Source organism: Epinephelus fuscoguttatus, linkage group LG12, assembly GCF_011397635.1.
Source record: "Epinephelus fuscoguttatus linkage group LG12, E.fuscoguttatus.final_Chr_v1".
NCBI classification, from domain to species: Eukaryota; Metazoa; Chordata; class Actinopteri; order Perciformes; family Serranidae; genus Epinephelus; species Epinephelus fuscoguttatus.
Window position 1 is genome coordinate 12,762,838 of NC_064763.1, and position 20,551 is coordinate 12,783,388.

At 42.1% G+C, this 20,551-nt stretch overlaps 1 protein-coding gene across 2 annotated transcripts in view; it reads left to right on the forward strand.

Moving 5' to 3' along the window:
• Window positions 1-20,551, forward strand: part of mcama (melanoma cell adhesion molecule a) — an 84,735-nt gene that overhangs the window by 33,039 nt on the left and 31,145 nt on the right. For both annotated transcript variants that reach the window (XM_049593062.1, XM_049593063.1), the window contains exon 3: window positions 19,459-19,592. In XM_049593062.1, the coding sequence (XP_049449019.1) occupies window positions 19,459-19,592 (134 nt within the window). The remainder of the gene's footprint in view (window positions 1-19,458; window positions 19,593-20,551) is intronic.

Consider the following 20,551-nt stretch of genomic DNA (forward strand, 5'->3'; position numbering starts at 1 on the left):
CAGTGTTTACATGCACACAGCAACCCAGGTTACTGGGAGAAAACCAGTTCGTAAGGACTGTACACATTGTCCTTACTTAATAAGAACAGTTACGTAGTAAATGGAGCTGAGAGAATTTGATTAGTTGCTTTGTTGATCCAGTCAAGGTATCCTCATACAACAGGTCGTTATGCACTTAACATAAAGTTAAGTAGATCAGGCTTAGGAAAATAAAGTTATGTGAAGTTATTTAGGTTAGGTTTAGGAAAAGAATCATGGTTTGGCGTTGTCATGTCACATACTGTATGTATGTACTTAACGTAAAGTTAAGTGGGTTAGGTTTAGAAAAAGAAACAAGGTTGGATATTGTCACATTATGCTCTTAACGTAAAGTAACGTACTTAATGTAAAGTTGCATATGGTAGGTTCAGGGAAAGAAATGTGGTTGGGCATGGTCACGTTACGTACTTAACGTTAAGTTATGTACTAAACATAAAGTTAGGTATGTTAGATTCAGGGAAAGACACATGGTTGGGCATTATCACATTGTGTACTTAATTTTAAGCTGTGTACTAAACATAAAGTTATGTAGGTTAGCTTTTGGAAAGAAACAAGTTTGGGCGTTATCACCTTGTGTACTTAACATAAGATTATATAGGTTCAGTTTAGGCATGTAAAACTACGTGGGTCAGGTTTAGGAAAAGAAATCTTGTTGGCTGTCGTCCTTACGTACTTAATTTAAAGTTACATAGATTAAGTGTAGGAAAAGAAACATGGCTGGACATGGTCACGTTATGTACTTAACATAAAGTAATGTACTTAACATTTATGTAGGTTAGTTTTAGGAAAAGAAACATGGTTGGGCGTTGTTATGCTACATACTTAATGTAAAGTTATGTAGGTTAAGTGTAGGAAAAGAAAAATGTTGGGGCGTCGTCACGTTATGTACCTTACGTACAGTTACCTAGGTTAGGGTTAGGAAAAGAAACATGGTGACAGCGTTCCTTAAAATAACTTGGCTCACTTGGTTTTACATGTTACATGAACACGAGACATGTTACATGAACACGAGACTCCTCGGGTAAAATCCTATGTTTGTTTGAACCGTGCACCACCCCAAGCTGTATCTTTACACAGACATTCACTGTTTATTCTGCTTTCTTAATTCAATTAAATTACATTCAGTTCAGTGTTTTATAAAGCCTTATATCACAAATGACAGTTTGCCTCAGAGGGCTTTACAGCATACGACATCTCTCTGTCGTTGGATCCTCACAGCAGATAAGGAAAAACTGCCCCAAAACTCTTAAACGGGGGGAAAATAACCTCAGGAGGAGCAACTAAGGAGGGATCTCCCAGGATGAATGATGTGCAATAGATGCCATATACAGAACAGATTTACTCTTATTTACCCCCACATTGGTCACATGATCACAGCCCTCCCAGACTCTGTTGTATAAACACAAAATCTATTGCATCACTTTTCATAGGTATGTGTGAACAGTTCATGACAAGCTTTCTGTGTACAGAAATTTAAACTTCGCTCAACTATTGCTGCAGCACAATGCAACCAGCAATGCACTTTGTTGGCCAATCAGATATGAGTATATCTTCTGTTTACCTACTGATCATGGATGAAATGATTGCTGCTATGATAGCCTCTCAGAGTCGTAAAACCCTGCAAAGCTGGAAGCCCACATGTGCTTTGTTTGTTCCCCATCCCCGCCCTCCTCCACAAGTTTCCCTCCCCCACCCTGTGATGCTTGCTACTGTCTGGGCTGCACTCTCCTTAACCTGCACGTAATTGTCCTTCACCGAGCCTCAGAACACCTACAAAGACAACAAATGATTTACTGATTAAGTAGACAAAACATTAACCTCTGAAAGTCTAATCTGACCCCGAGATCTCTTTGCTTCTTTTTTTGTTTGTTTCCTGTGAATCTCCCACCCTGCTGCAATCCAGCAGCTGGAGAACTGCTGGGGGAGATCAGTTTTAGTGATTTGGCTGATAAAATTCCAGCACAGGAATACATTCACCGACCCACACATGCACATCAGTGCTTTTCATCTTCCTCTTCTGTCAGAGCAGCTGCGTGCATACCGCTCAAACACTGCCTCAAATATGAAAAAGCAGTTGAGACGGAAAACAAACACAAGTCCTCTAAGGTGGAACATTTTAGAAAGGTTTTTGGTATTAATCGCAGTGACATAAACTCATAATTGCTTCGTTAAACTGTTAGTGTGCCGACATTTTACTCTATAATCATGTGTTAGATGTATCTTGGCAGAAGTTTGTATGCATTTACATGTATTCATGTAATCAAATTACTGTTGGCTTGCTGATTTATTAGATCTCATGCACAAGAGAAACTTGGTTCTTTAATTAGATTAAAAGCTTAGAAGTAACCTAGTAACATGTTTTACCACCCAATGTAATAAATCCTAGAAAATTAATATCCAAATTCACCACAAGAGTCTAGAGCTGAAACAATTGGTCAATTCGTCCTTTGGAGAAAATTGAGCTGCAACTACAAGGGCTGTCCTGAATGGCCTTTTAGGGACTTTGAAGCATCAGTGAAAATTTTCTTCGAATATTTGAAGCTTTGACGGGACGGAATGGGACAGGACCTGGGGGGGATAACAGTAATCAATCATATTCATATCTGCTAATCAGCTATCTTAGCTGACTTTAGCAGGACTTGGTCAGTACCTTTACGTGACATTAGAAAAAATTGATTTATTGTCTTAGTCCAACTAAAACCAGACTTTTAAAATAAATGTTAACATGTTAGTCCAACTGAAATCATACTAAATTGAATTTCTCAAAGTCTGACTTAACACACACAGATAATGTGTTTGGGAGTCGAATTACTCCTGCATGTATACAGTCAATTGGACCCGAATTGGTCGAGGCGCTCTGAGCATGCTCCACACTTTCTGCCCCGGACTTTGACCGGGAAGTCGAATAGCATTAAAAACGTACCATGGTACCAGTTAGCTGCTAGCTAACCGTAGCTAACTTGTTTGTCCATTGTTTGGTCTGTGACGTAATAGGTCAACAGGAAAAAGGTCCAATACTAACAAGCTGAAAGGGGGCATATCTCCATACAGTAGAGGAGTCAGACATACTTCAGTCAATAAATCAATTCCCCTTCCGTGCTTGTGTACTGGGACAAGGACAGTAGTCCAGTTAAAGTCCAGTCTTGTCGAGCTGTAACTGTACTGAGTGACTTGGCCTGTGTGTGAGACAGGGAGTGATAATGAGAGGGAAGAGATGGAAGAAGTTGGACTATTGAAAGCAGTGTTTCTGTAAGTTATTAACAACTTGGAATGCCACAGGTCGGGCCACATCACTTGTCAGACCTCCTGTCTATTTCTTTAAGCTGAAACCATTTTCCTCAGTGGAAGTAAAGCTTTTATTTACTTTTATTTCACAGATAAGAAACAATGAATGGTGAAGACAATAAAGCCTCCTCAAAAATAGCATTTTAAAGGCCTGAACATACTCGGGCCTACTATAAGCGGAGCAGACTCGGCGAGGAATATCCGCAGTCATTCGGGCTTCCATAGTTGAGCGCACTTCAGCATTGTAGTTTCCTGTAAAAATGTCTGTGAAACACACTACATTACCCACAATTCTTGCACGTCGATGTGAAAAATACATGCCGAGCAGTCACTGGTGCGCGGAGCGGAGTCCACGCGATCGTAAAATCTGAGCTTTGCGCGCACAGGGCTTGCGGACGTCCGCTTTTGGTCCGGGCAGACCTCCGCGGAGTCCGCTCCGCGTACATTCTGCCCGAGTATGTTCGGGCCTTAAGTCTTGTGTGTGATTTATCCTGGCTTCATATGAGCAGAGGATACCTCCGCTCGTTGCTCAGCTAATTAATACAATGTAAAATGCCATAGGCTTGTGCTAATAACGTTAGCATGTTATATTTGTTTGAAAAACGTGTTTAGTGGGGCGTCGGTGGCTTGGTGGTGGAGTGGGCACCCCATGTGCAGGGCTGTTGCCGCGGCAGCCCGGGTTCGAGTCCAGCCTGTGGCCCTTTGCTGCATGTCACTCCCTCTCTCTCTCTCTCTCTCTCCCCTTTCACGCTTACCTGTCCTGTCCAATAAAGGCAAAATGCCCTAAAAAATATCTTTAAAAAAAAAGAAAAGAAAAACGTGTTTAGTATAAGACAGTTGTTTTGTCAGTGAAACTTCTGAGCTGTAATGGAGCCGAATTTTGTAACGTTAGCTTTGTTAAATGTTGTTGTTGTCCCTGGCTTCATATAAGTAGAGGACATCTCTGCTAGCTGCTAGGCTAATTTATACAATGTAAAATGCCATAGGCTTGTGCTAATAACATTAGCATGTTGTATTTGTGAGGAAAATATGTCCAGATAAAGACAAGTGTTTGTCTGTGAATGCTACGAGTTATAGTGAGGCTGATTTGTATACTTTTGTTTGAAATTGTCTCTATTAAGCCATGTTTAATGTGTGTGTGTTTTCACTTAACTAAACTTAACAGCATTTTACAGAAACCCCGCTACTGACTAGTGTTTTGGAGGTGTAACTATTGAGAAAATGCATATTTTCAAACAGGAATAAAGTCCCTGTCTTTGAATCTTCTTTTTTATCACAGTCTTCTTTTTTTTTATAAAACTCATTGGGACATCTCAAATGTGGCTTTGACTTGTAACTGAAAACATGTAGCCCATTTTGTAGAAAATACACCAGTCAGCCTGTAAATACCGAGATATGAATTTTTGTCCATGTCACCAAGCTCTTACAGTAAATCACCTTTAGGAAGGTAACCTATTTACCAAGAAATTTACAGAAAGGCTCAAGTTAAACTGCAACGTGTTTCCTGTGGTTGGGTAGCATCACAATCAATTCTTGTGACGACTTAACCCTCTGAAACCTGAGCTAGTAAGTTTGATTTCTTTCAAAAGACGCAGCACAGGAGATCTGATGTCGACCAAGGTGTCATCAATGGGTAAAAGTAAAAATCAACATAAGACGTCACACTAAAGTTTCGTTTCACCTCACGTCAACAGCTTCAGTGCCCTTTGGCACGGGTTCTCCAAGTGTCTGACCCTGAATATTTGTCACGTCCAGCTGGATCTGATCCAGGTTTCTGTCACACTGTGTCTCATCGCCGCCGACACATTGGGGATCATATGGTCAGTTGTAGAAACACAGACAACAGTTTTGTGAGGTGATTGGAGCTCTGCCCATTTTCACACCAGTCGCCGTGGAGAGCGGGCGTGGTTATCAGACTGTGGGTTTCAGATGGGTTCTGATTAGCTGGTCTGCCATTGGAGTTAAGATTATTATTTAGTAATAAACCGCACAGCTTTTGAATCATGGACGGAGTGTGTGTTTGTGTGTGCATGTGTTTGGGGGTAGTAGGACTGGCCTGGGCGCAGGGAGTAGCCTCTCCTCCTCATTAACACAGCAGTGCACCTGTGATCACTCTGATATTCTCTTTGAGAGCATTAAGGTTCTCAGCGGGGGATTTGGGGGGTGGGCTGGGGTTCGCCATTTTGATCCCGGTGAATTAGGTGTGGCATGCTCGCCCGACAGCTCGCCTCATGTCTGGTAGATGGGATAAAAGGAGAGGGAGTGCACAAATAGGCCTTTGTTGTGGGACAGGCGCAGCTCGAATGCTAATACAGTTGGATGCAAACAGACACAGACTCACAAAACAATCTGAAAGAGTTCAAACAGATTTGGGGGCACACAGGCAGACACACGTTCACAGCAATGGACGTGTTTGTGATTTCTCTCAGGATGTGTGTGTGTGATGGAGGCGTAGCTCGTAATCACCATTAAAGCTAATTGTGTACGATTTTTATGTAAAAACCCAGACGACTCATCAAGTACAAAGTGAATCAGAGAACATTCCCACTAAATAGATTCAGCCTGTTTGCATAAATGATTATGTTTTTGGGTTTGAAGACCAGAGGAATTAATCATCTGGAATTATTTTTGTAGACTGTCTTACTTACTTTCTGCTGCAGTGTAAGTGTGAGCAGCTCCTTGAATTTTTTTTCACTTATTGCTCAGTTTTCTAAAGTTAGAAACAAAGAAAGACTGTCATGATCAGACTCCATTGATGTGAATAGGCATGTCGTGATACCAGAAATTTAGTAGTCTGTTCAAATACAAGTGATATTCCACGATCAAAATGATAAATCCCATGTTCTTAAACAAACACTCTTTCATTGAAAACAATGAGTTTCCATCTTATCATTAATCCCTGATTATCTACCTTGAACGTAAAGTAGTCTATAGCCCCATTTCTGCCAAACACTGTCAGCATCATACCTGTGGAACCAAAAGTACCCTTCAGACATGGTACCTAGACCAAAGAGCATGCGGTCTGCTGACAGTCCAACATGGCGGCGGTAGGACGAAATCATGGGGGGATTTGTTGCTATGGGGCGTTCTATTGAGCTTCGCCTCTTGGTATCCATGCTCTTTGCCTAGACCCTAGTACTCTTAAATGTGGGTGGAGTTGTTGTCACTCACTGCTCCGTCTAGCACTCGCTGTATTTCCTCATCAGCGGTGACACAGATGGAAGTCTGCACCTGGTTTATCGTCCACAGAACGAGGCTGCATGCCAACATTTTCAGAACAAATAGAACAGGCTGCAGTGAGAGTGTCTCTCCATGGGATACTTAAAAATAGCAGCTTTGTGCATTTAGTCCTTCTCAGGCAAGATCAGGGGTTTAGTGTTTGCTGGAGACCACAGGAACGATGCTACACAACAACATTACAAGTTAACATTCCATCTTAAAAGTTGCCGGCAGTCGGCCCAGTGAATGAAATTATTGTTTCTCAGACTCCAGCTGCTGTGAGAGGCAGCAAAACATCCTTTCATTTTATAGTTACAGTTTACTAATAAAACTCTCCACAGTATGAACAGTGGTTACATGAGCCTCAAAACCAGACACAACTCAGCCCTGAGCAGAGTGACTGTCCTCTACTGACCAATCAGACTGCAGTCTTCACAGCTCCACCTTTTAGTACCAAGTCTGTGTGCTAGGTACCCCAACAGAGGGGGGACCAAACATGGGGACAGTAAAGAACGGTTCTGTTGGTACCATCCACAACTTTTTGCAGTGGAAATGGGGCTTATGCCAGAGCTCTGATTGGGCTAAAAAATATGGGCCTGACCCTACATGAATCCAAACAGTTTCTGTCCAAGCCCGACCCACGGCAGCAGTTTTTAGCCCAAGCTCAATAAAAAAAAAACATGAATATCTACCGTAAAAATATTAATGTATATATACATTATGTATTATACATTTTTTGAACATTAAAACATTTATGACAAGCTAAGAGCGGATGTGTTTTTTGCACCACTTCTCCTTTTCCTTCTGTAATGTCAATAGTCTGTCGTCTCCGGCACAACAGGTTTTGCAGAGTGGGCTGTTCCCGCTTTGTGTGCACACGGCAGTTCATGGCAAGAGAATAAAAGATTTGGAATAGCGGTTAGTTTTACATGCAGGTGCAGCCAATGCCTTGATGGTAACAGTGAAAATTTACCTGCAAGGACATGTTCAGAAGAAGCTAAAATAGTTGTGGCTTTCTGGAGGATTTGTTAAGTGCAAAATCTGGTAAATTCCAGTTGTGTCACTCCTGTGATCTTAGAGCAGATTCTGTCTTTCAGCGTGAGGCTGTGAAACCAGCAGGTAAATAAAAACACAGGAGGCTCTCAATAAAAGACTTTGAAGGTAAATATGTGAACAGTGCATGAGAACAGCCTGACTTGTTATCATAGCATCAGTTTCTTGTGACATCCCTAGACGTGAAGTATTTCATTAAGAGCAGGCCCATATCAGGCCAGCTCCCTTTATTTCATGTCATAACCCTCACTCTCTGCATATTTCCTGTATCTACACTGTCAACTCTCCAATAAAGACAGAAGTGCCAAAAAACAATACTGAATGTGTCTGATGCTCTTTTAACAATGACTTTTTTATCTAAAGTTGGCAGTGCTCTTTGGTTTCTGGAGATTGAAATGGAAGTGATTATCTCTGGCCCTTTCTGCTGGATGGTTGAGGGAAAGCTGATTTAGCTGGCACCTAGTTTGTAGCTTTCAAGGATTTTCAGCACTGTGATGATGACCACAGGGGCTGGGATAAGAAGGCCTTTGTTGGAGTACGGCAGCAAGTCAGCTTGCTGTCGTCAGAGGTTTGATTGGAAAAAAGGTCTCCTATTTATAGTGTTAGAATAACAGCCGAGGCCTCATACCTGGCCCCTCGTACCTTAATGTCTCGTCTTTCACACACTTTAATATGAGACGTAGAAGGAATCACAAATTTTTCCAGATTCTGTCCACCTCCAAAAGTCATTTGTCCACCTTGAGTGAAGCAGGGTCCCTCGACATGTTGCTGAATGTTACATAAATCAATATAAATGGCTCCAAAGCTTCATACATTTGGTTGTTATGATGCCTTCTGTTCTTGATAGGTCAGGACGTGCTCCATACTTGTGGTTAGTGCTTTGTCCAAACATGCCAATCCATTTAGGGAAAGGAAGGAAATCCAATCACGCATCCTTGAATTGATATTTATGTTTGAAATGGAAACCAAACAGAATTATACTCAGTGTTTCCCCAGAACTGTAGCACCGTGGTTAACGGGTATTTCTGGATTGTGGAACTGAAGCTGCTCCCAGTTCCACCATTAGCTTCATTTACTGCACTGCATTGCCAGGAATTAGCATTCAGGTACGAGATAATAATGAATCCACAGTTTTTATAGCTGGATCGGGTCTATTTTTGGTAAGTGGAGTTACTACATAATAAATTTATGCTGTATTTCCTGTGGATTTCTAGCAATGAGGTACGCACGACTGCTTAATGAGTTTTTAGGAAAATGTGTTACTCTATGCTCACTCTCTGGATCAGTTTTTGTTCCGCTGATAGCTGAAGGAACCCCCCCTTGATGTAGACACAGTGTTTAGCCTGTTGACCTTTAATTAGCCATCCTGTGGCTGCGGAGCAACCTGCATGCCAGAGCCCGGCAGCTCTGGAGGGGGTCTACTGATGGGTAGTGGATGCAGAGGAACAAGCCACACTCACTGCTGAACATCAGATACAAGCATAAATAAAACATTCATGTTGCTCCTTTAATGAAGTCTCGCCCATCGGGTGTGATGATGAAAAATTAATGCAGCTGCTGAAGAAGTTGCTAACCAGCGGGGATGATTAGCAATTCTTTAAAAGCCAGTGATGGCGGACTGTTTGTTGGAGGTTGGAAGATGTAGTAAAACCCATAAAACCAGTGGAGAAACATTCCCAGCATGCTGGCATGTTGCTTGTTTTGTGAGTCATGTGTGGGAATGCTGGCAGATTTTTGAGAGTTAAGATGGCAGTACAGTCTCAACAGATTTCCTAAAATGAGCAGAAACTCAGAAGCACGGATTCCATCTTGTTGGTACATTCAGTTCAGACATGTTGAGTTCAGATCAGGGATGTCCTGATCAAGTTCTCCAATCTGAGATCAATCAAGATTTTAATGGCTGTTTTGTTGCAGAAACTTGTTGTTTAAAATAAAAACAATATTTATTAACGTGCACATGAGAATAAAAATGTGGAAATTCTTTGGCAGTTAGACTCCGTACAGATGGTATGATTGAAGGAGGGTGATGAATCCATAGTTGAATAGTTAATAATTGCTGAAACTCTGTGTTGCTGCTGTTCTTGGCCATGTCTCCCTTGTAAAAGAGATCTTTGAAATTGAGCCTTTGAGTAAAGGCTAAACTAAAGAAAACAAAGATGACTTGCTTTATGAATATAAAAGAAAAAATAGTTGAGGACATAAAGAGAGCTGAAGTGTGTCTAACCAAGCAAATTCAAAGATGTTTGCATCGCCACAACTAGGTTATTAGCACAGGGGAGCAAAATGCATGCATCATTTTCAGTGTGCGGAAGGGGTATTGTTTGGCGACCCCCTGAAACATCCTCTACCTCACCACCAGACCACAACAACCCGTTCAGAAGGAATACCCAAACTGCCAGGAACAGTTAATTTTCACAATAATAAAGGGACATTTTATCCATAAAGCTCAGTGTCACATTTGCCTTAAAGGACTTTTACAGTCTGATCTGATTGAAAACTTGAGTTGTGTAGGAGGATGGAGTCCACATTCTTCCACATCCTGCCAGTAAACCTCTGATTGGTCAATTGTTTCGGCCATCAGTGAGCACAACTCCAGATGTTTCTGAGTCACCTGGATTTAGGCTGTGTGTGTTTGCCCTCTTTGTTTGCTTACGTAGGGTAACATTTCTGGGATATTGACAAATGGTGCACCCACAATGCCTGCCCCCGTATAACCCTACACTACAGATGGACATGATAAATACCAGGATGTGAAAGTAAGATTACTTTTAATCAGTATTATATTCACAGCTAACTGTAAAATGAAAAAAAAAATGAACAAAAGTTTATAAAAGAAAGTTTAAATTTTGCATCAAAACTAGACAATAGTGTTTTGACTTTGTTACTTGGGTGTAGGCTACATGTGTAGTCGCCTACACAGCTGTGTGTGGGGAGAGGAAGAGGGAGAGAGATGATGAAGCCTAGTGTTACTGTGTAGTTCTCTGGTGTATCAGTAAAGTGTATAAACTACACTGCAGAGTGGAGTCTCTACTAACAGAGACAAACACTGTCAGCTGATTCATATGAACATCAGGCAGGTCAGCATTGCATCTGCTGTATGAAATAATTGTCAAGCTGCATCTTTATAAACACACTCAGCCACTGTCTCACCGTCCCACTATAGACTGGCCTGCTACCAAGCCAATCTCACACATTAACCCTCAGCTCAATCAAACAAGCAGCTGTGTGTCACGTAAACCTGCAATGAGAGAGAGACATTGTCGGGTGGCGCTGTCAGGCAGGGTCGCCAGGTAACCATACAAAATAAGGACTAACTGTAGCATCACACGGATAGGTTATGTAACTGTTATGAATGGGTTTAACAACAGAGTGGTGTCTTTTTGGTGTGAGGTTTTGGGACCATTTAAAGGCTCAGTGTTGGGTGTGAGCTAGGCTGTACTACTGTGATATCGCCCAAGCCTAATGTGAGTCACTGCTGTTACCTTGTGCTAACGCTGTGGAGATGGCTGTGTCTGACCTGTTTAACGGCTGCGGGAAGTTTGCAGATCTGGTGGGGAGTCTGGTGTTTGGGGATCAGACCCTCGGTGTAGTCATGTTGTCTTCCTCTGAAACTGTCAAAGACGTCCACATCAGCGACACTGTTTTGCCCTCAAGTCAGCTGAAGTCAGCGTGCAGCAGTTGTTGTCGTTCCGTATTCTTCTCTGTGTTTGGCCTATTGGCGGCACGATGCACCACCAGTTATTGTGTTGGGGCGTGCAGATGCTGCCTTTGTTAAGTCAATGAAAGCAGTCTGGCTTTGTGTTATCTGTGCTATTTATCGGCTATAATTTCATCATCAGAATAATACACAATAATAAAAATGTCCTATTATCAACCGATAATTTATTATATATATAATATATTACCTTCTGTTTTCGTTCCTTGTAGGGTCACTGTGATAATACTTGTGTTATACCACACTGTGAAACCGTGATATTGTCTTAGATGATTATCGTATCGTGCAGAGCTCATATCGTTGCAACAGGAAACTACAAAACAGGTGCAAGTGCAAAGAAAAAAATGACTGCTGCACCGTGAAAATTGTATTGCAGCTTAGTTTGCACAATGCAGAGTCTTGTAAATGAAAGGTCAGTATCAGCCCCACACACTTCTAACAGTCTTAACCTGAGTGATTTCACCTCAACAGTGATCATGGAGGGCTGTGTGCGAGGCCCCGACCTGGAGCTGTGATATGCTCTGCTGCATGAAAGGGGGGACTCACTGATGCATAAAGTGGTGCCTTTGAGGAGATTTGCAGCACTTCCTTATCTCTATATGTGAAAGAATAAATCCTGGACCCTTCACCGCTGCTGACTGTCACAGAGGGAACAGGCTGCTGAGAGATTTGTGCCAGATGCTGCCTCTGAAAGCACAGCCGCAGTGGTACAAGGAGCTCTCATCTCCACTGTAGGGCTGTACGCTTTCACTGTGTGTGTTTGAGTGAGTGTGTGTCTGCGCTCTTTGATGTCAGGGAGTACACAGTGTCCCCCAGGTGTTCGACACCACACCGCGGTTGCGTATTGAGAAATCCTCCTCCCTGTCATCCACACTTACATGCTAGCTTTTTACACCCTCCACTCTCTGAGGGGACACTCAGTGTCCGCGCTCAACTTTTATTCAGAGTCACCCGGTCCTGAAAAAGTCTGAAATGCTGATCTGCTCTTACATTTCCTCATAAGGAGCTTCAAAAAGGCTGATGTTCTTTCCTAGAACGTATATGTGGAATAAAACGTGTGACATTACATATGCAGAATGTGGTGTTTCTGCTTCTTTGAACTCATCCTAAAACATTAAAGCTTTTCCTGTGGCTACATCAAATGAAACTACTTCACATCTTTCTATTATTTTCTGCTCATCTCCTCCAAATCAGCCGGCCATATTTAGTGGACGTCAGGGTTTATAGATAACTTATTACGGGACCTTTTTTTTATATTCTCAGAAGCATTGGGGCTCATTTCATGGCTCAGCAGGCATGTGCGGGATTAGGGTGAGTAAATGAGGCTGGTTTGTTGTGTCAGAAGTGATTTGGGTTCTTATCAGCAGTGGAACTGCAGATCTACTGCAGACTTAAGCTGACAGCCTTAATCGAATGGGAAAGCCAATAATGGTGACCACTGTAGTTAGCGTCTGAGGGTATTGTCTGTGTATGAGGCAGATAATGAGCGACTGTATGCAGAGGCTGTCCTGGAAGTGTCTCCCTCATTATGTCTGTCATTGTCTCATTTGTATTGTGAGAGTCTGTCTCTGTTTGCCTCCAATGGAAGGACAGAAAACTGGTTTGTTGTCTCTCTTTAGTCTCTCTGTGTCCCCTCTAACACACTCCGCCTTCTCTATAAACATTTTAGAGGTGTTAAAAGTGCTGCGTAACAGCCTAGATCATTACCACATTAATTTAAAGACTTCACAGTAATTACTCTCAACAAATAGGATCACGCTAAAGAATTAATTTCGTCACTGTAGGTGAGATGTGTCCTGCAGTCAGCTGAAATACTTTATAACATGAAGAGAGTTTTATTATATTGAAAAAGTAGAGTCACTGGTCTTGTGTCCAAGTAGTGTAAGCAGCCACGTCCCGGCTCCTCTGTGGAAGGGTTGGCATTTATGGGAAATGTGGATTTAATTTTGGGGAAGGTTGTGTTCCATCAGAATTCCTCATGCTCTCTTACCCCTAAGCCCAAGGATGTGAGGAAAGGAGGAGAGGGAAGTGAAGGAAACAGGAGTGAACATAAATAAGGCAGCCATTGTTTGGTTTTCTGATTTAGAAAACAAACATTTATTTTTGTTTCATTATTTTTATTATTTTTTAAATGTTTATTATTTTTTAAATGTTTATTTTTATTTATTTATTTATTTATTTATTTTATCCTTGTCCCTAAAAGGATTAGAGTATCATGAAAACACACTCCATCATTCTGGTTCTATACATTAAGTTCAGTTTCCTTTTGTGGATTTTTTTTTACTTATGTTCATACCTGTATTTACATTTATGTTATTGGTCCATTTTGGCTTCTGTATTATATACTGTAACTCACTTTTATGTCACGACCTGTTGTAACTGTGTCCTACAGAAGGCCTGGAAACACAGGGCTATTACGTCCTATGAGTACGATTAAGTTATGTCTGTACTCATAACTCAATAAAAAGAGAAGTTTAAAAAAAACAAAAAACATCAGCAGGCATTAGACGAGCAGCCTGATCACAATGAAAAGTTCACCAAAGTTAATACAACCATCCTAAAGGGAGATGTAAACATGTGAACCAAATTTCTTGGCATTCCATTGTTGTGGTAGAAATGTCAGTGGTGGTGGAGTGACCTCTCCGACTGCACCGCTAGCATGGCTAAAATTAATAAGAACTGAAACTAGGGCTGCCCCCTAATAGTTGACCAAACATTACCCCCAAATTCTACCAGATGCGTGTGGGTTGCGTCTGCGCTCTGGAATGGAAGCGGAGCCAATCCATTTCAATTCTAGTCAATGTGTGTGTTTCCACTGGCTGCGGCTGTGCTGTGTTTTGGCTCCGTCACAACTGCTGCGCTCCGGAGCCCTCCGCAACAGATATGCAGGACTTCTATTTTTGCCGGACACCGGAGCACAAGGCAACAATTCAGCACAGAGCAGATCATGGGGGGCAGGAAGTCGTGCACAGAAACAAAATAAAACATCCGGTTAATTTTCAAAATAAAATACACAGTGTTCATGGTGGATCATATTTCCCTGCACTACACCTTGAAAACGTCATAATGGGCAGAGGCAGGCCTGAGTCAACAGGTCAGAAGTTTCCAGACGTCATTTCACCCCGTTGACACCATGGACGAGGAGATGTTAATCGTGGAGGTGCACCGAGATGTCTTCCTACTACTCCTCTGGTTTTATGGTTCTGTTTATAGAAACTACATCTTGTTATATCACACGATTATGCGTGATTTCGCGAGACCTCATGGGTCCTAGTGACTTCTGCTGTCCGGCGGAGCTGCACCGCTCTGCACAGCAAACGCAGCCAGTGGGTGTTGACGGATGGCAGAACACGCAGCGGATAACCAGCGCAGCCATTCCACAACGGACACGCATCCAGTGGAATTCTGGTGTTAGTCGACCAGAAAGGTCATTAGTCAGCAAGATTTCGTTCGTCCCTTAGTCGCAGAAAAACTGGAGCCCATGTTTCAGTAGCACAATGGCTAACATTAGCTTCAGGGCCAAAAATAGTAGGTCTTTCTCTTTCATACAGCGCCAAAAACATATTTAACGTTTGTAACGTTATGTGTAGGGCTGCCCCCCAGTAGCCCAACCAAATGTTAGTCGACCAGAAAGGTCATTAGTCAGCAAGATTTCATTCGTTGTTTAATCGCAGGGGGGGGGGAAAGGGAACTCTATTAGGAGCTGCACCTTGTTAAAATAAATCAAAACCTATATGACTAGATCATGTGTGAATTTAATTTGAAAGGACAGACACAGGAAGTGTCCACACTCAGCAGTCAGACAGGAGTCAGGTTAATTTCCAGGGCTGGTACCTGCGGTTATTCCACAGGCTAGTTAATAACATGTCGGGCAGGAAATCCAAAGTGTGGCATCATTTTGAGAAGGTGAAGGACGAACCCAAGGTGATATGTAAACTCATCTTCATTGGTCGACTACAAACATGACGTATCATCTAAAACATGGAAGTAGCTACATGCCCATTAGCCCACAGCGTCATTAACAGGCGGCTCGCTCAGTGTGTGACGTGCACTTGTAGATAAAATATAGGCCTATATTAATGAAGGTTCATTAGTACGGTTTTGTATTTCTCTGTAATGTAGCACAGTGTTAACAATGTTACTGATACTATTCTTTCTCACACCTTCAACTCAAACCACCAAAATATATCATTTAATCATTACATTCAGAAACATGTGGGAGACTAGTCGACTGATGGACACTCGACTGCTGGTCGACAAAGAAAATTCTATTCTATTCTAATAATAATGGTACTGATACTATTCTTTCTCACACCCTCAACTCACTTAATATTTAAATTAATATTGTAAGGTATTGAAAACATTTTGCACCAAAATATATTATACTGGCACTAGTTTTAAATGATTCCCAGCCCTGCTGTGATGACTGGCAGGATGGCAGCACTGAAATCAGTTCCTGGATCACAGAGGATGTCGGGAAGGAAAGAAAAAACATCAGCGCTAACCATATCATGGCTGTCATCTCCATTATGGTTTACTGAATTGCAGTTATACTGTTACTACAATGACTGAATGTTTTGTGAACAGCTCTACCTCTCGTTGAGAAGTTAATCTGCAGTTTGAAGTGTAATTGTGTTTGTTGTTGAACTGGGAAAGTCTCTCTTCCTGATCCCTCCAACAGGCCGGTCAGTTGAGGTCTTGTTGTCCAGTCCCAGGCATGATCCTGTCAACATATCCAAATATTCTGCTGTGTTTTTTCTTGAATTAATTAGCTCTGTATCATCCAGACACAGACTGCAGACAGCCACAAATGTATGCACACACACACAACCACAGGCAGCAGTTCTGGTTGTCAGGGTCCATAGATCATGGGTCATGTGTGCTTGTGCTTTAGTCCATGCAGCATAAAGTCACAACAGGAACAGATAAGACCGGTCCCAGGTTGGCTTTGGGAGCCAAATCCCCAGCAACCCCCCAGCGCTAATCGGATTAGCTGAAAAGTTAGCAGCACGGCCCCAAAGAGACACGACATTTTTTACACTGACTTCTGTGACATATTTTGCTCTCCAGCCTCCATCATAATCTGCTGCTTGTCTCAAAGCCGTCTCACGTCAGCTGAGTCACAGTAAACAACAACTTCAGTACATGATGAACTGTTTTTAACCTTTAGTTTACGGGTGGAAAAGCATCTTTTGGCTGGCTGGTGGGTGGGGTGTGTTCGTCTGTGTGTGTGTGTGTGTGTGTGTGTGAGGGAAGATCTGGTCCACCCAGGTGGGGGAACAATGGCGCACCCGTTGTCTTAAAGGAATGGTTGGCTGAGCATAGGCCCAGGCAGAGGAGGGAGGGACAGAAAGAAAAAAATAAGTTGTGAAAATCATTGGTGCTGAGGTGGGGGGGTTGTAGACAGGGTGGTGTAGGGGGAGCAGAAGGCTGAATGGGGGCAGCAGGGTGGCAACTGGACTCTTAAAGCTCTTTTCATGCTTGGTCTGTTTCAACCAACGCTGAAAACACATATGAGGACACTGAGGTCTCGCCCACATTAATGGTTTTTCCTTTATTTTTGAAAACCATGACACAGTACAAAACAAAAACTGGGATTTCTCGCCTTTGTTTGTTTTCTGCCCCTCAGTGTCTTGTCACACTAAATTTATGTTTTCATTCACAATACAGCCGCACAGTGCAACTAAATTTGGCCCACATTCATGAACAGTTCTGCATTAACACCATAAAGCTTGCTCTTCTTCCTTTAGTGTTCTGTGGCAGAAAGTAACTGAGCAGAGTCATCTCCTTTGGTCTGAATCAGGGACTAATTTTATTCCAAAGTTGTATAATTGCCTAGAGTTGGTTCATGTTCTCACGGCAGCATTTACAAGCAGACCAGATCAAATGCCTTGTGCGAGAAAGCTGCTCTTGATTGGTCAGAATTTCCATGCAGGAAAAATCCAGGAAGTAAAGCAAACGTTGTAGAAGAGTACACTTGCAAGATAAATGTGACACTTTGTAATGTCACAATGGAGGGACAACTACGCAGGTTGATTTTAGCACTGCTCATCGTGGACTATATTGCTGTCATTGTTCATTTTAGTCAAACCATACAGTTTGAAAACGAGGCGCGGCTCCAACTAGAAAACAATGTTTTGATGCATTGGATGTGCTGAATGTGCATATTAAGGCAGTACAGGAGGAGGTGCACATTAATAATCCTCCAGGACTGTAACATGCTCATGTTTAACCCAAACAATGTGTCATGTGACTGCAGTTGGTTCAGATCCAGGTCGGAACACGTTCTCACCACAAACCAACCGCACCAGAGTTCATTTGTAACCAGACCGAGACCACCTCTTCAAGAAGGTCTCAGTCCAGTTGTTTTGTTGTGATTGCTGTGTTCACACCTGCTCAAACGAAAATGCTGCTGGAAAATGAAAAAAAAAAAAGATCCAAATTGTTGAACAGAACCAGACATGTCATTTTTTTCCTTCTTTGTCAAAACCTGCCGTCTACATTACCCACAGTGCAACTACACTTGCCAGCAGTTTGGTCAGAGATCTGGGAATGTTAAAGCTAATAGAGGGTGATGTAGCTTTAAGGCCCAGACACACCAATTCGACTTCAGTGAACTAGCAACAACAAAGGTTGCACATGAACACACCATGAAGAACACAGCCAACGGCCAACCAGCACGTACGTTCTGCGCCTGCGTGAGTGGAAATAACTCTTCACACCAGCAAAGGGTAGTAGTCTGTAATTGTCATTCAAAAAGGGAAACCTGAGGACTTTCTTGTTTCTGCTAAAGAGTTCAATGGATAAAGAAAAATAATCTTACCTCATATAACAAGTTCATTTTCACGTCCTCTTGACTTAAGCTTTTTGTTTACTTTCCTCACTTCTGTTTCTCTTCTCTTGCGCTGAACTGAACTGACAATCAGATGTATTTCATGATTTCATTCACTTACTGTTCTGTCGTTGCTGTTTGAAAATGCTAAATTGGCCAAAAAAGAAAACGCCGACGGGACAAAGAGGGACACCAACTAGGTCAACAAACGCTTACCTATGGTCCAACATTGACCAACAGCTGACCATCAGCTTAGTGTGTCTCGGTCTTTGAACTGCAGCCGGATGTGTTTGTAAACACATTGTCGCCTGCATCCAGGTGCTGTCTCACATCACTCAGCAGACTGCAACCACCAAGTAGAACAGTGTTGCACTGTCACTTCGCCTCAGACAAACCAGTGACTCTGTCTCACACACAGGCAGCACAAAGCTGTATGCACGGATATTATTGCTGTAATTTTATTCATTACACAGACTGATGTGACATACAGGCCCATGTTGCACTGTAAGAGATACACAACAGTCATACTGAGATAAGTCATCGACAGAGGAGGCAACAGTCTCTGTTCTGATTTTTTTTCTTTATTTTGAACAAAAGTCCTGCAGACAAATGTAGAAAATCAAGACAAGTGTGAGTTCAGGGAAACAGACAATGACAACACGAGTTAGCATCCCGCTGTGACACCTGACAGTGTGAGAGGGAGACGAGGGGAAGTATCCTTTATCATCTTACATGACAACTCCAACCCAGATTAAACTGAGAAAACAGACTTGCTGTGCCATCTTGTTCTTCTTTGTCACTGTGTGAGCTGCCCCCCCCAGTTAACCGCAGCCAAGTCCAAAATGGCTGAAAAAGCAGTTGGCTCTCTGAGTCAACAGCCCAGTGTCAAACTGGCTGGCCTTCTCATGCCTGCATTCTCTCGATGATGCCTGGGGAACTGGTTTTCTGGCCAAGATGTGGTTTTGTGGTTACAGTCAGCCAGGCAGAAGGGAGATGAAAATTATGCCATGTGGACAAGAAGCCTTTTCTTCTTTGTTCTGCTAACATGGCAGACTGGCTCCAGGTTGGCCTGAGAAGACTGTCAGTCATCTGCCAAACACAATGCAGTGTAGAATTACATTAGGGTTCAGGGTCAAAATTAGAATTCGGTGTAGGTAACGGAGAACACGGTCACAGTGAAGTGTCATATTTTAATGTTGATTTTAATACTGTTTTATAGCTTTAATTGGGTCATGAATAATAATGTGGCTGTGGCGCAGTACCTGCAGGAAGCATGACGCTGATTTATGTGCATGTCTGTCTGTGTGTTTTTCAGCGTGGGCCAAGGTGGAGCTGACTATGCATGAGAGTGTTGAGGTGTACCTGGGTGACTCGGCTCAGATCCCCTGCCAGTACAGCTTCACTGACGCCAACAACGAGCCCAGCTTTGTCATGATCCAGTGGTTTGTGGTGAGTAGTGCTGGACCCGCTTTGAAAACTGACACTGCCTGTCAGGAACTATCCAACCGCACATGTGTGGAGCAGGGCTGCCCCCTTAAAGCCAGTAATTTCAGTCATATTCAGGGGCCCCAAGATCTGTTTCTAGTTGTAGCGTCAGACTTTTATTTCACTTTTAAATCAAATTAGTGTGTCCGGACTTTTCTTTCCAGTGGACAACAAATCAGAATAAACAAATATAAATTGTCAAATTAAATAAAATAAGAGGATAAAGGCACCTACAAAAAATCTGTTATGAAGGACAAAATTAAGTGACACACAAATAATAAAAAAATATATAAAAAATAAAATTTCACATAAACCTGGATATTTGTTATGCTCTGGAAAAAATAGATTTTATTTTAGATTTTATTAATTTATTAATTATGGGTCATAATGACAGAGCAAGGGTGAACAGTTGTATCAAATACACAATTTTATATTTATAAAAACTTTTCATACATTTTAGCAAAATGCACATAATTTTACATTCTTACAATCTGCATACGTAGCATAATATGCTTATTTTTTGTATTTTCAAAATACTTTTCATACTAGAGTTAAATATTGTAGCATAATGCTAATCTGTAATCTTTATATATTTTTTTGCATACTTCTTATTTTCATACTTTCTGTTATGCCTGGTACACACTACACAATATCAGCCTGATTTGAGCCCGATGCAGCAATGTATGGTGTTGGCATGGATCGTGAATGACGAGTGTCATACACGATAATCCATCGTTTCATCTTATGTAGTGTGTCATAGCAGACGACAACCCACGCCACATCTGGGATACCTCATGATGTTCCAACAGAAAGTCTAGCACGTTAGATTTTCTTTTTGTCGTTCACGACTGCTTCTGTCACAGCCGTCACTTTGACCAATAGGAACACAGAGCGATCTGCTGCCGTGGAAACTGTACGACAAC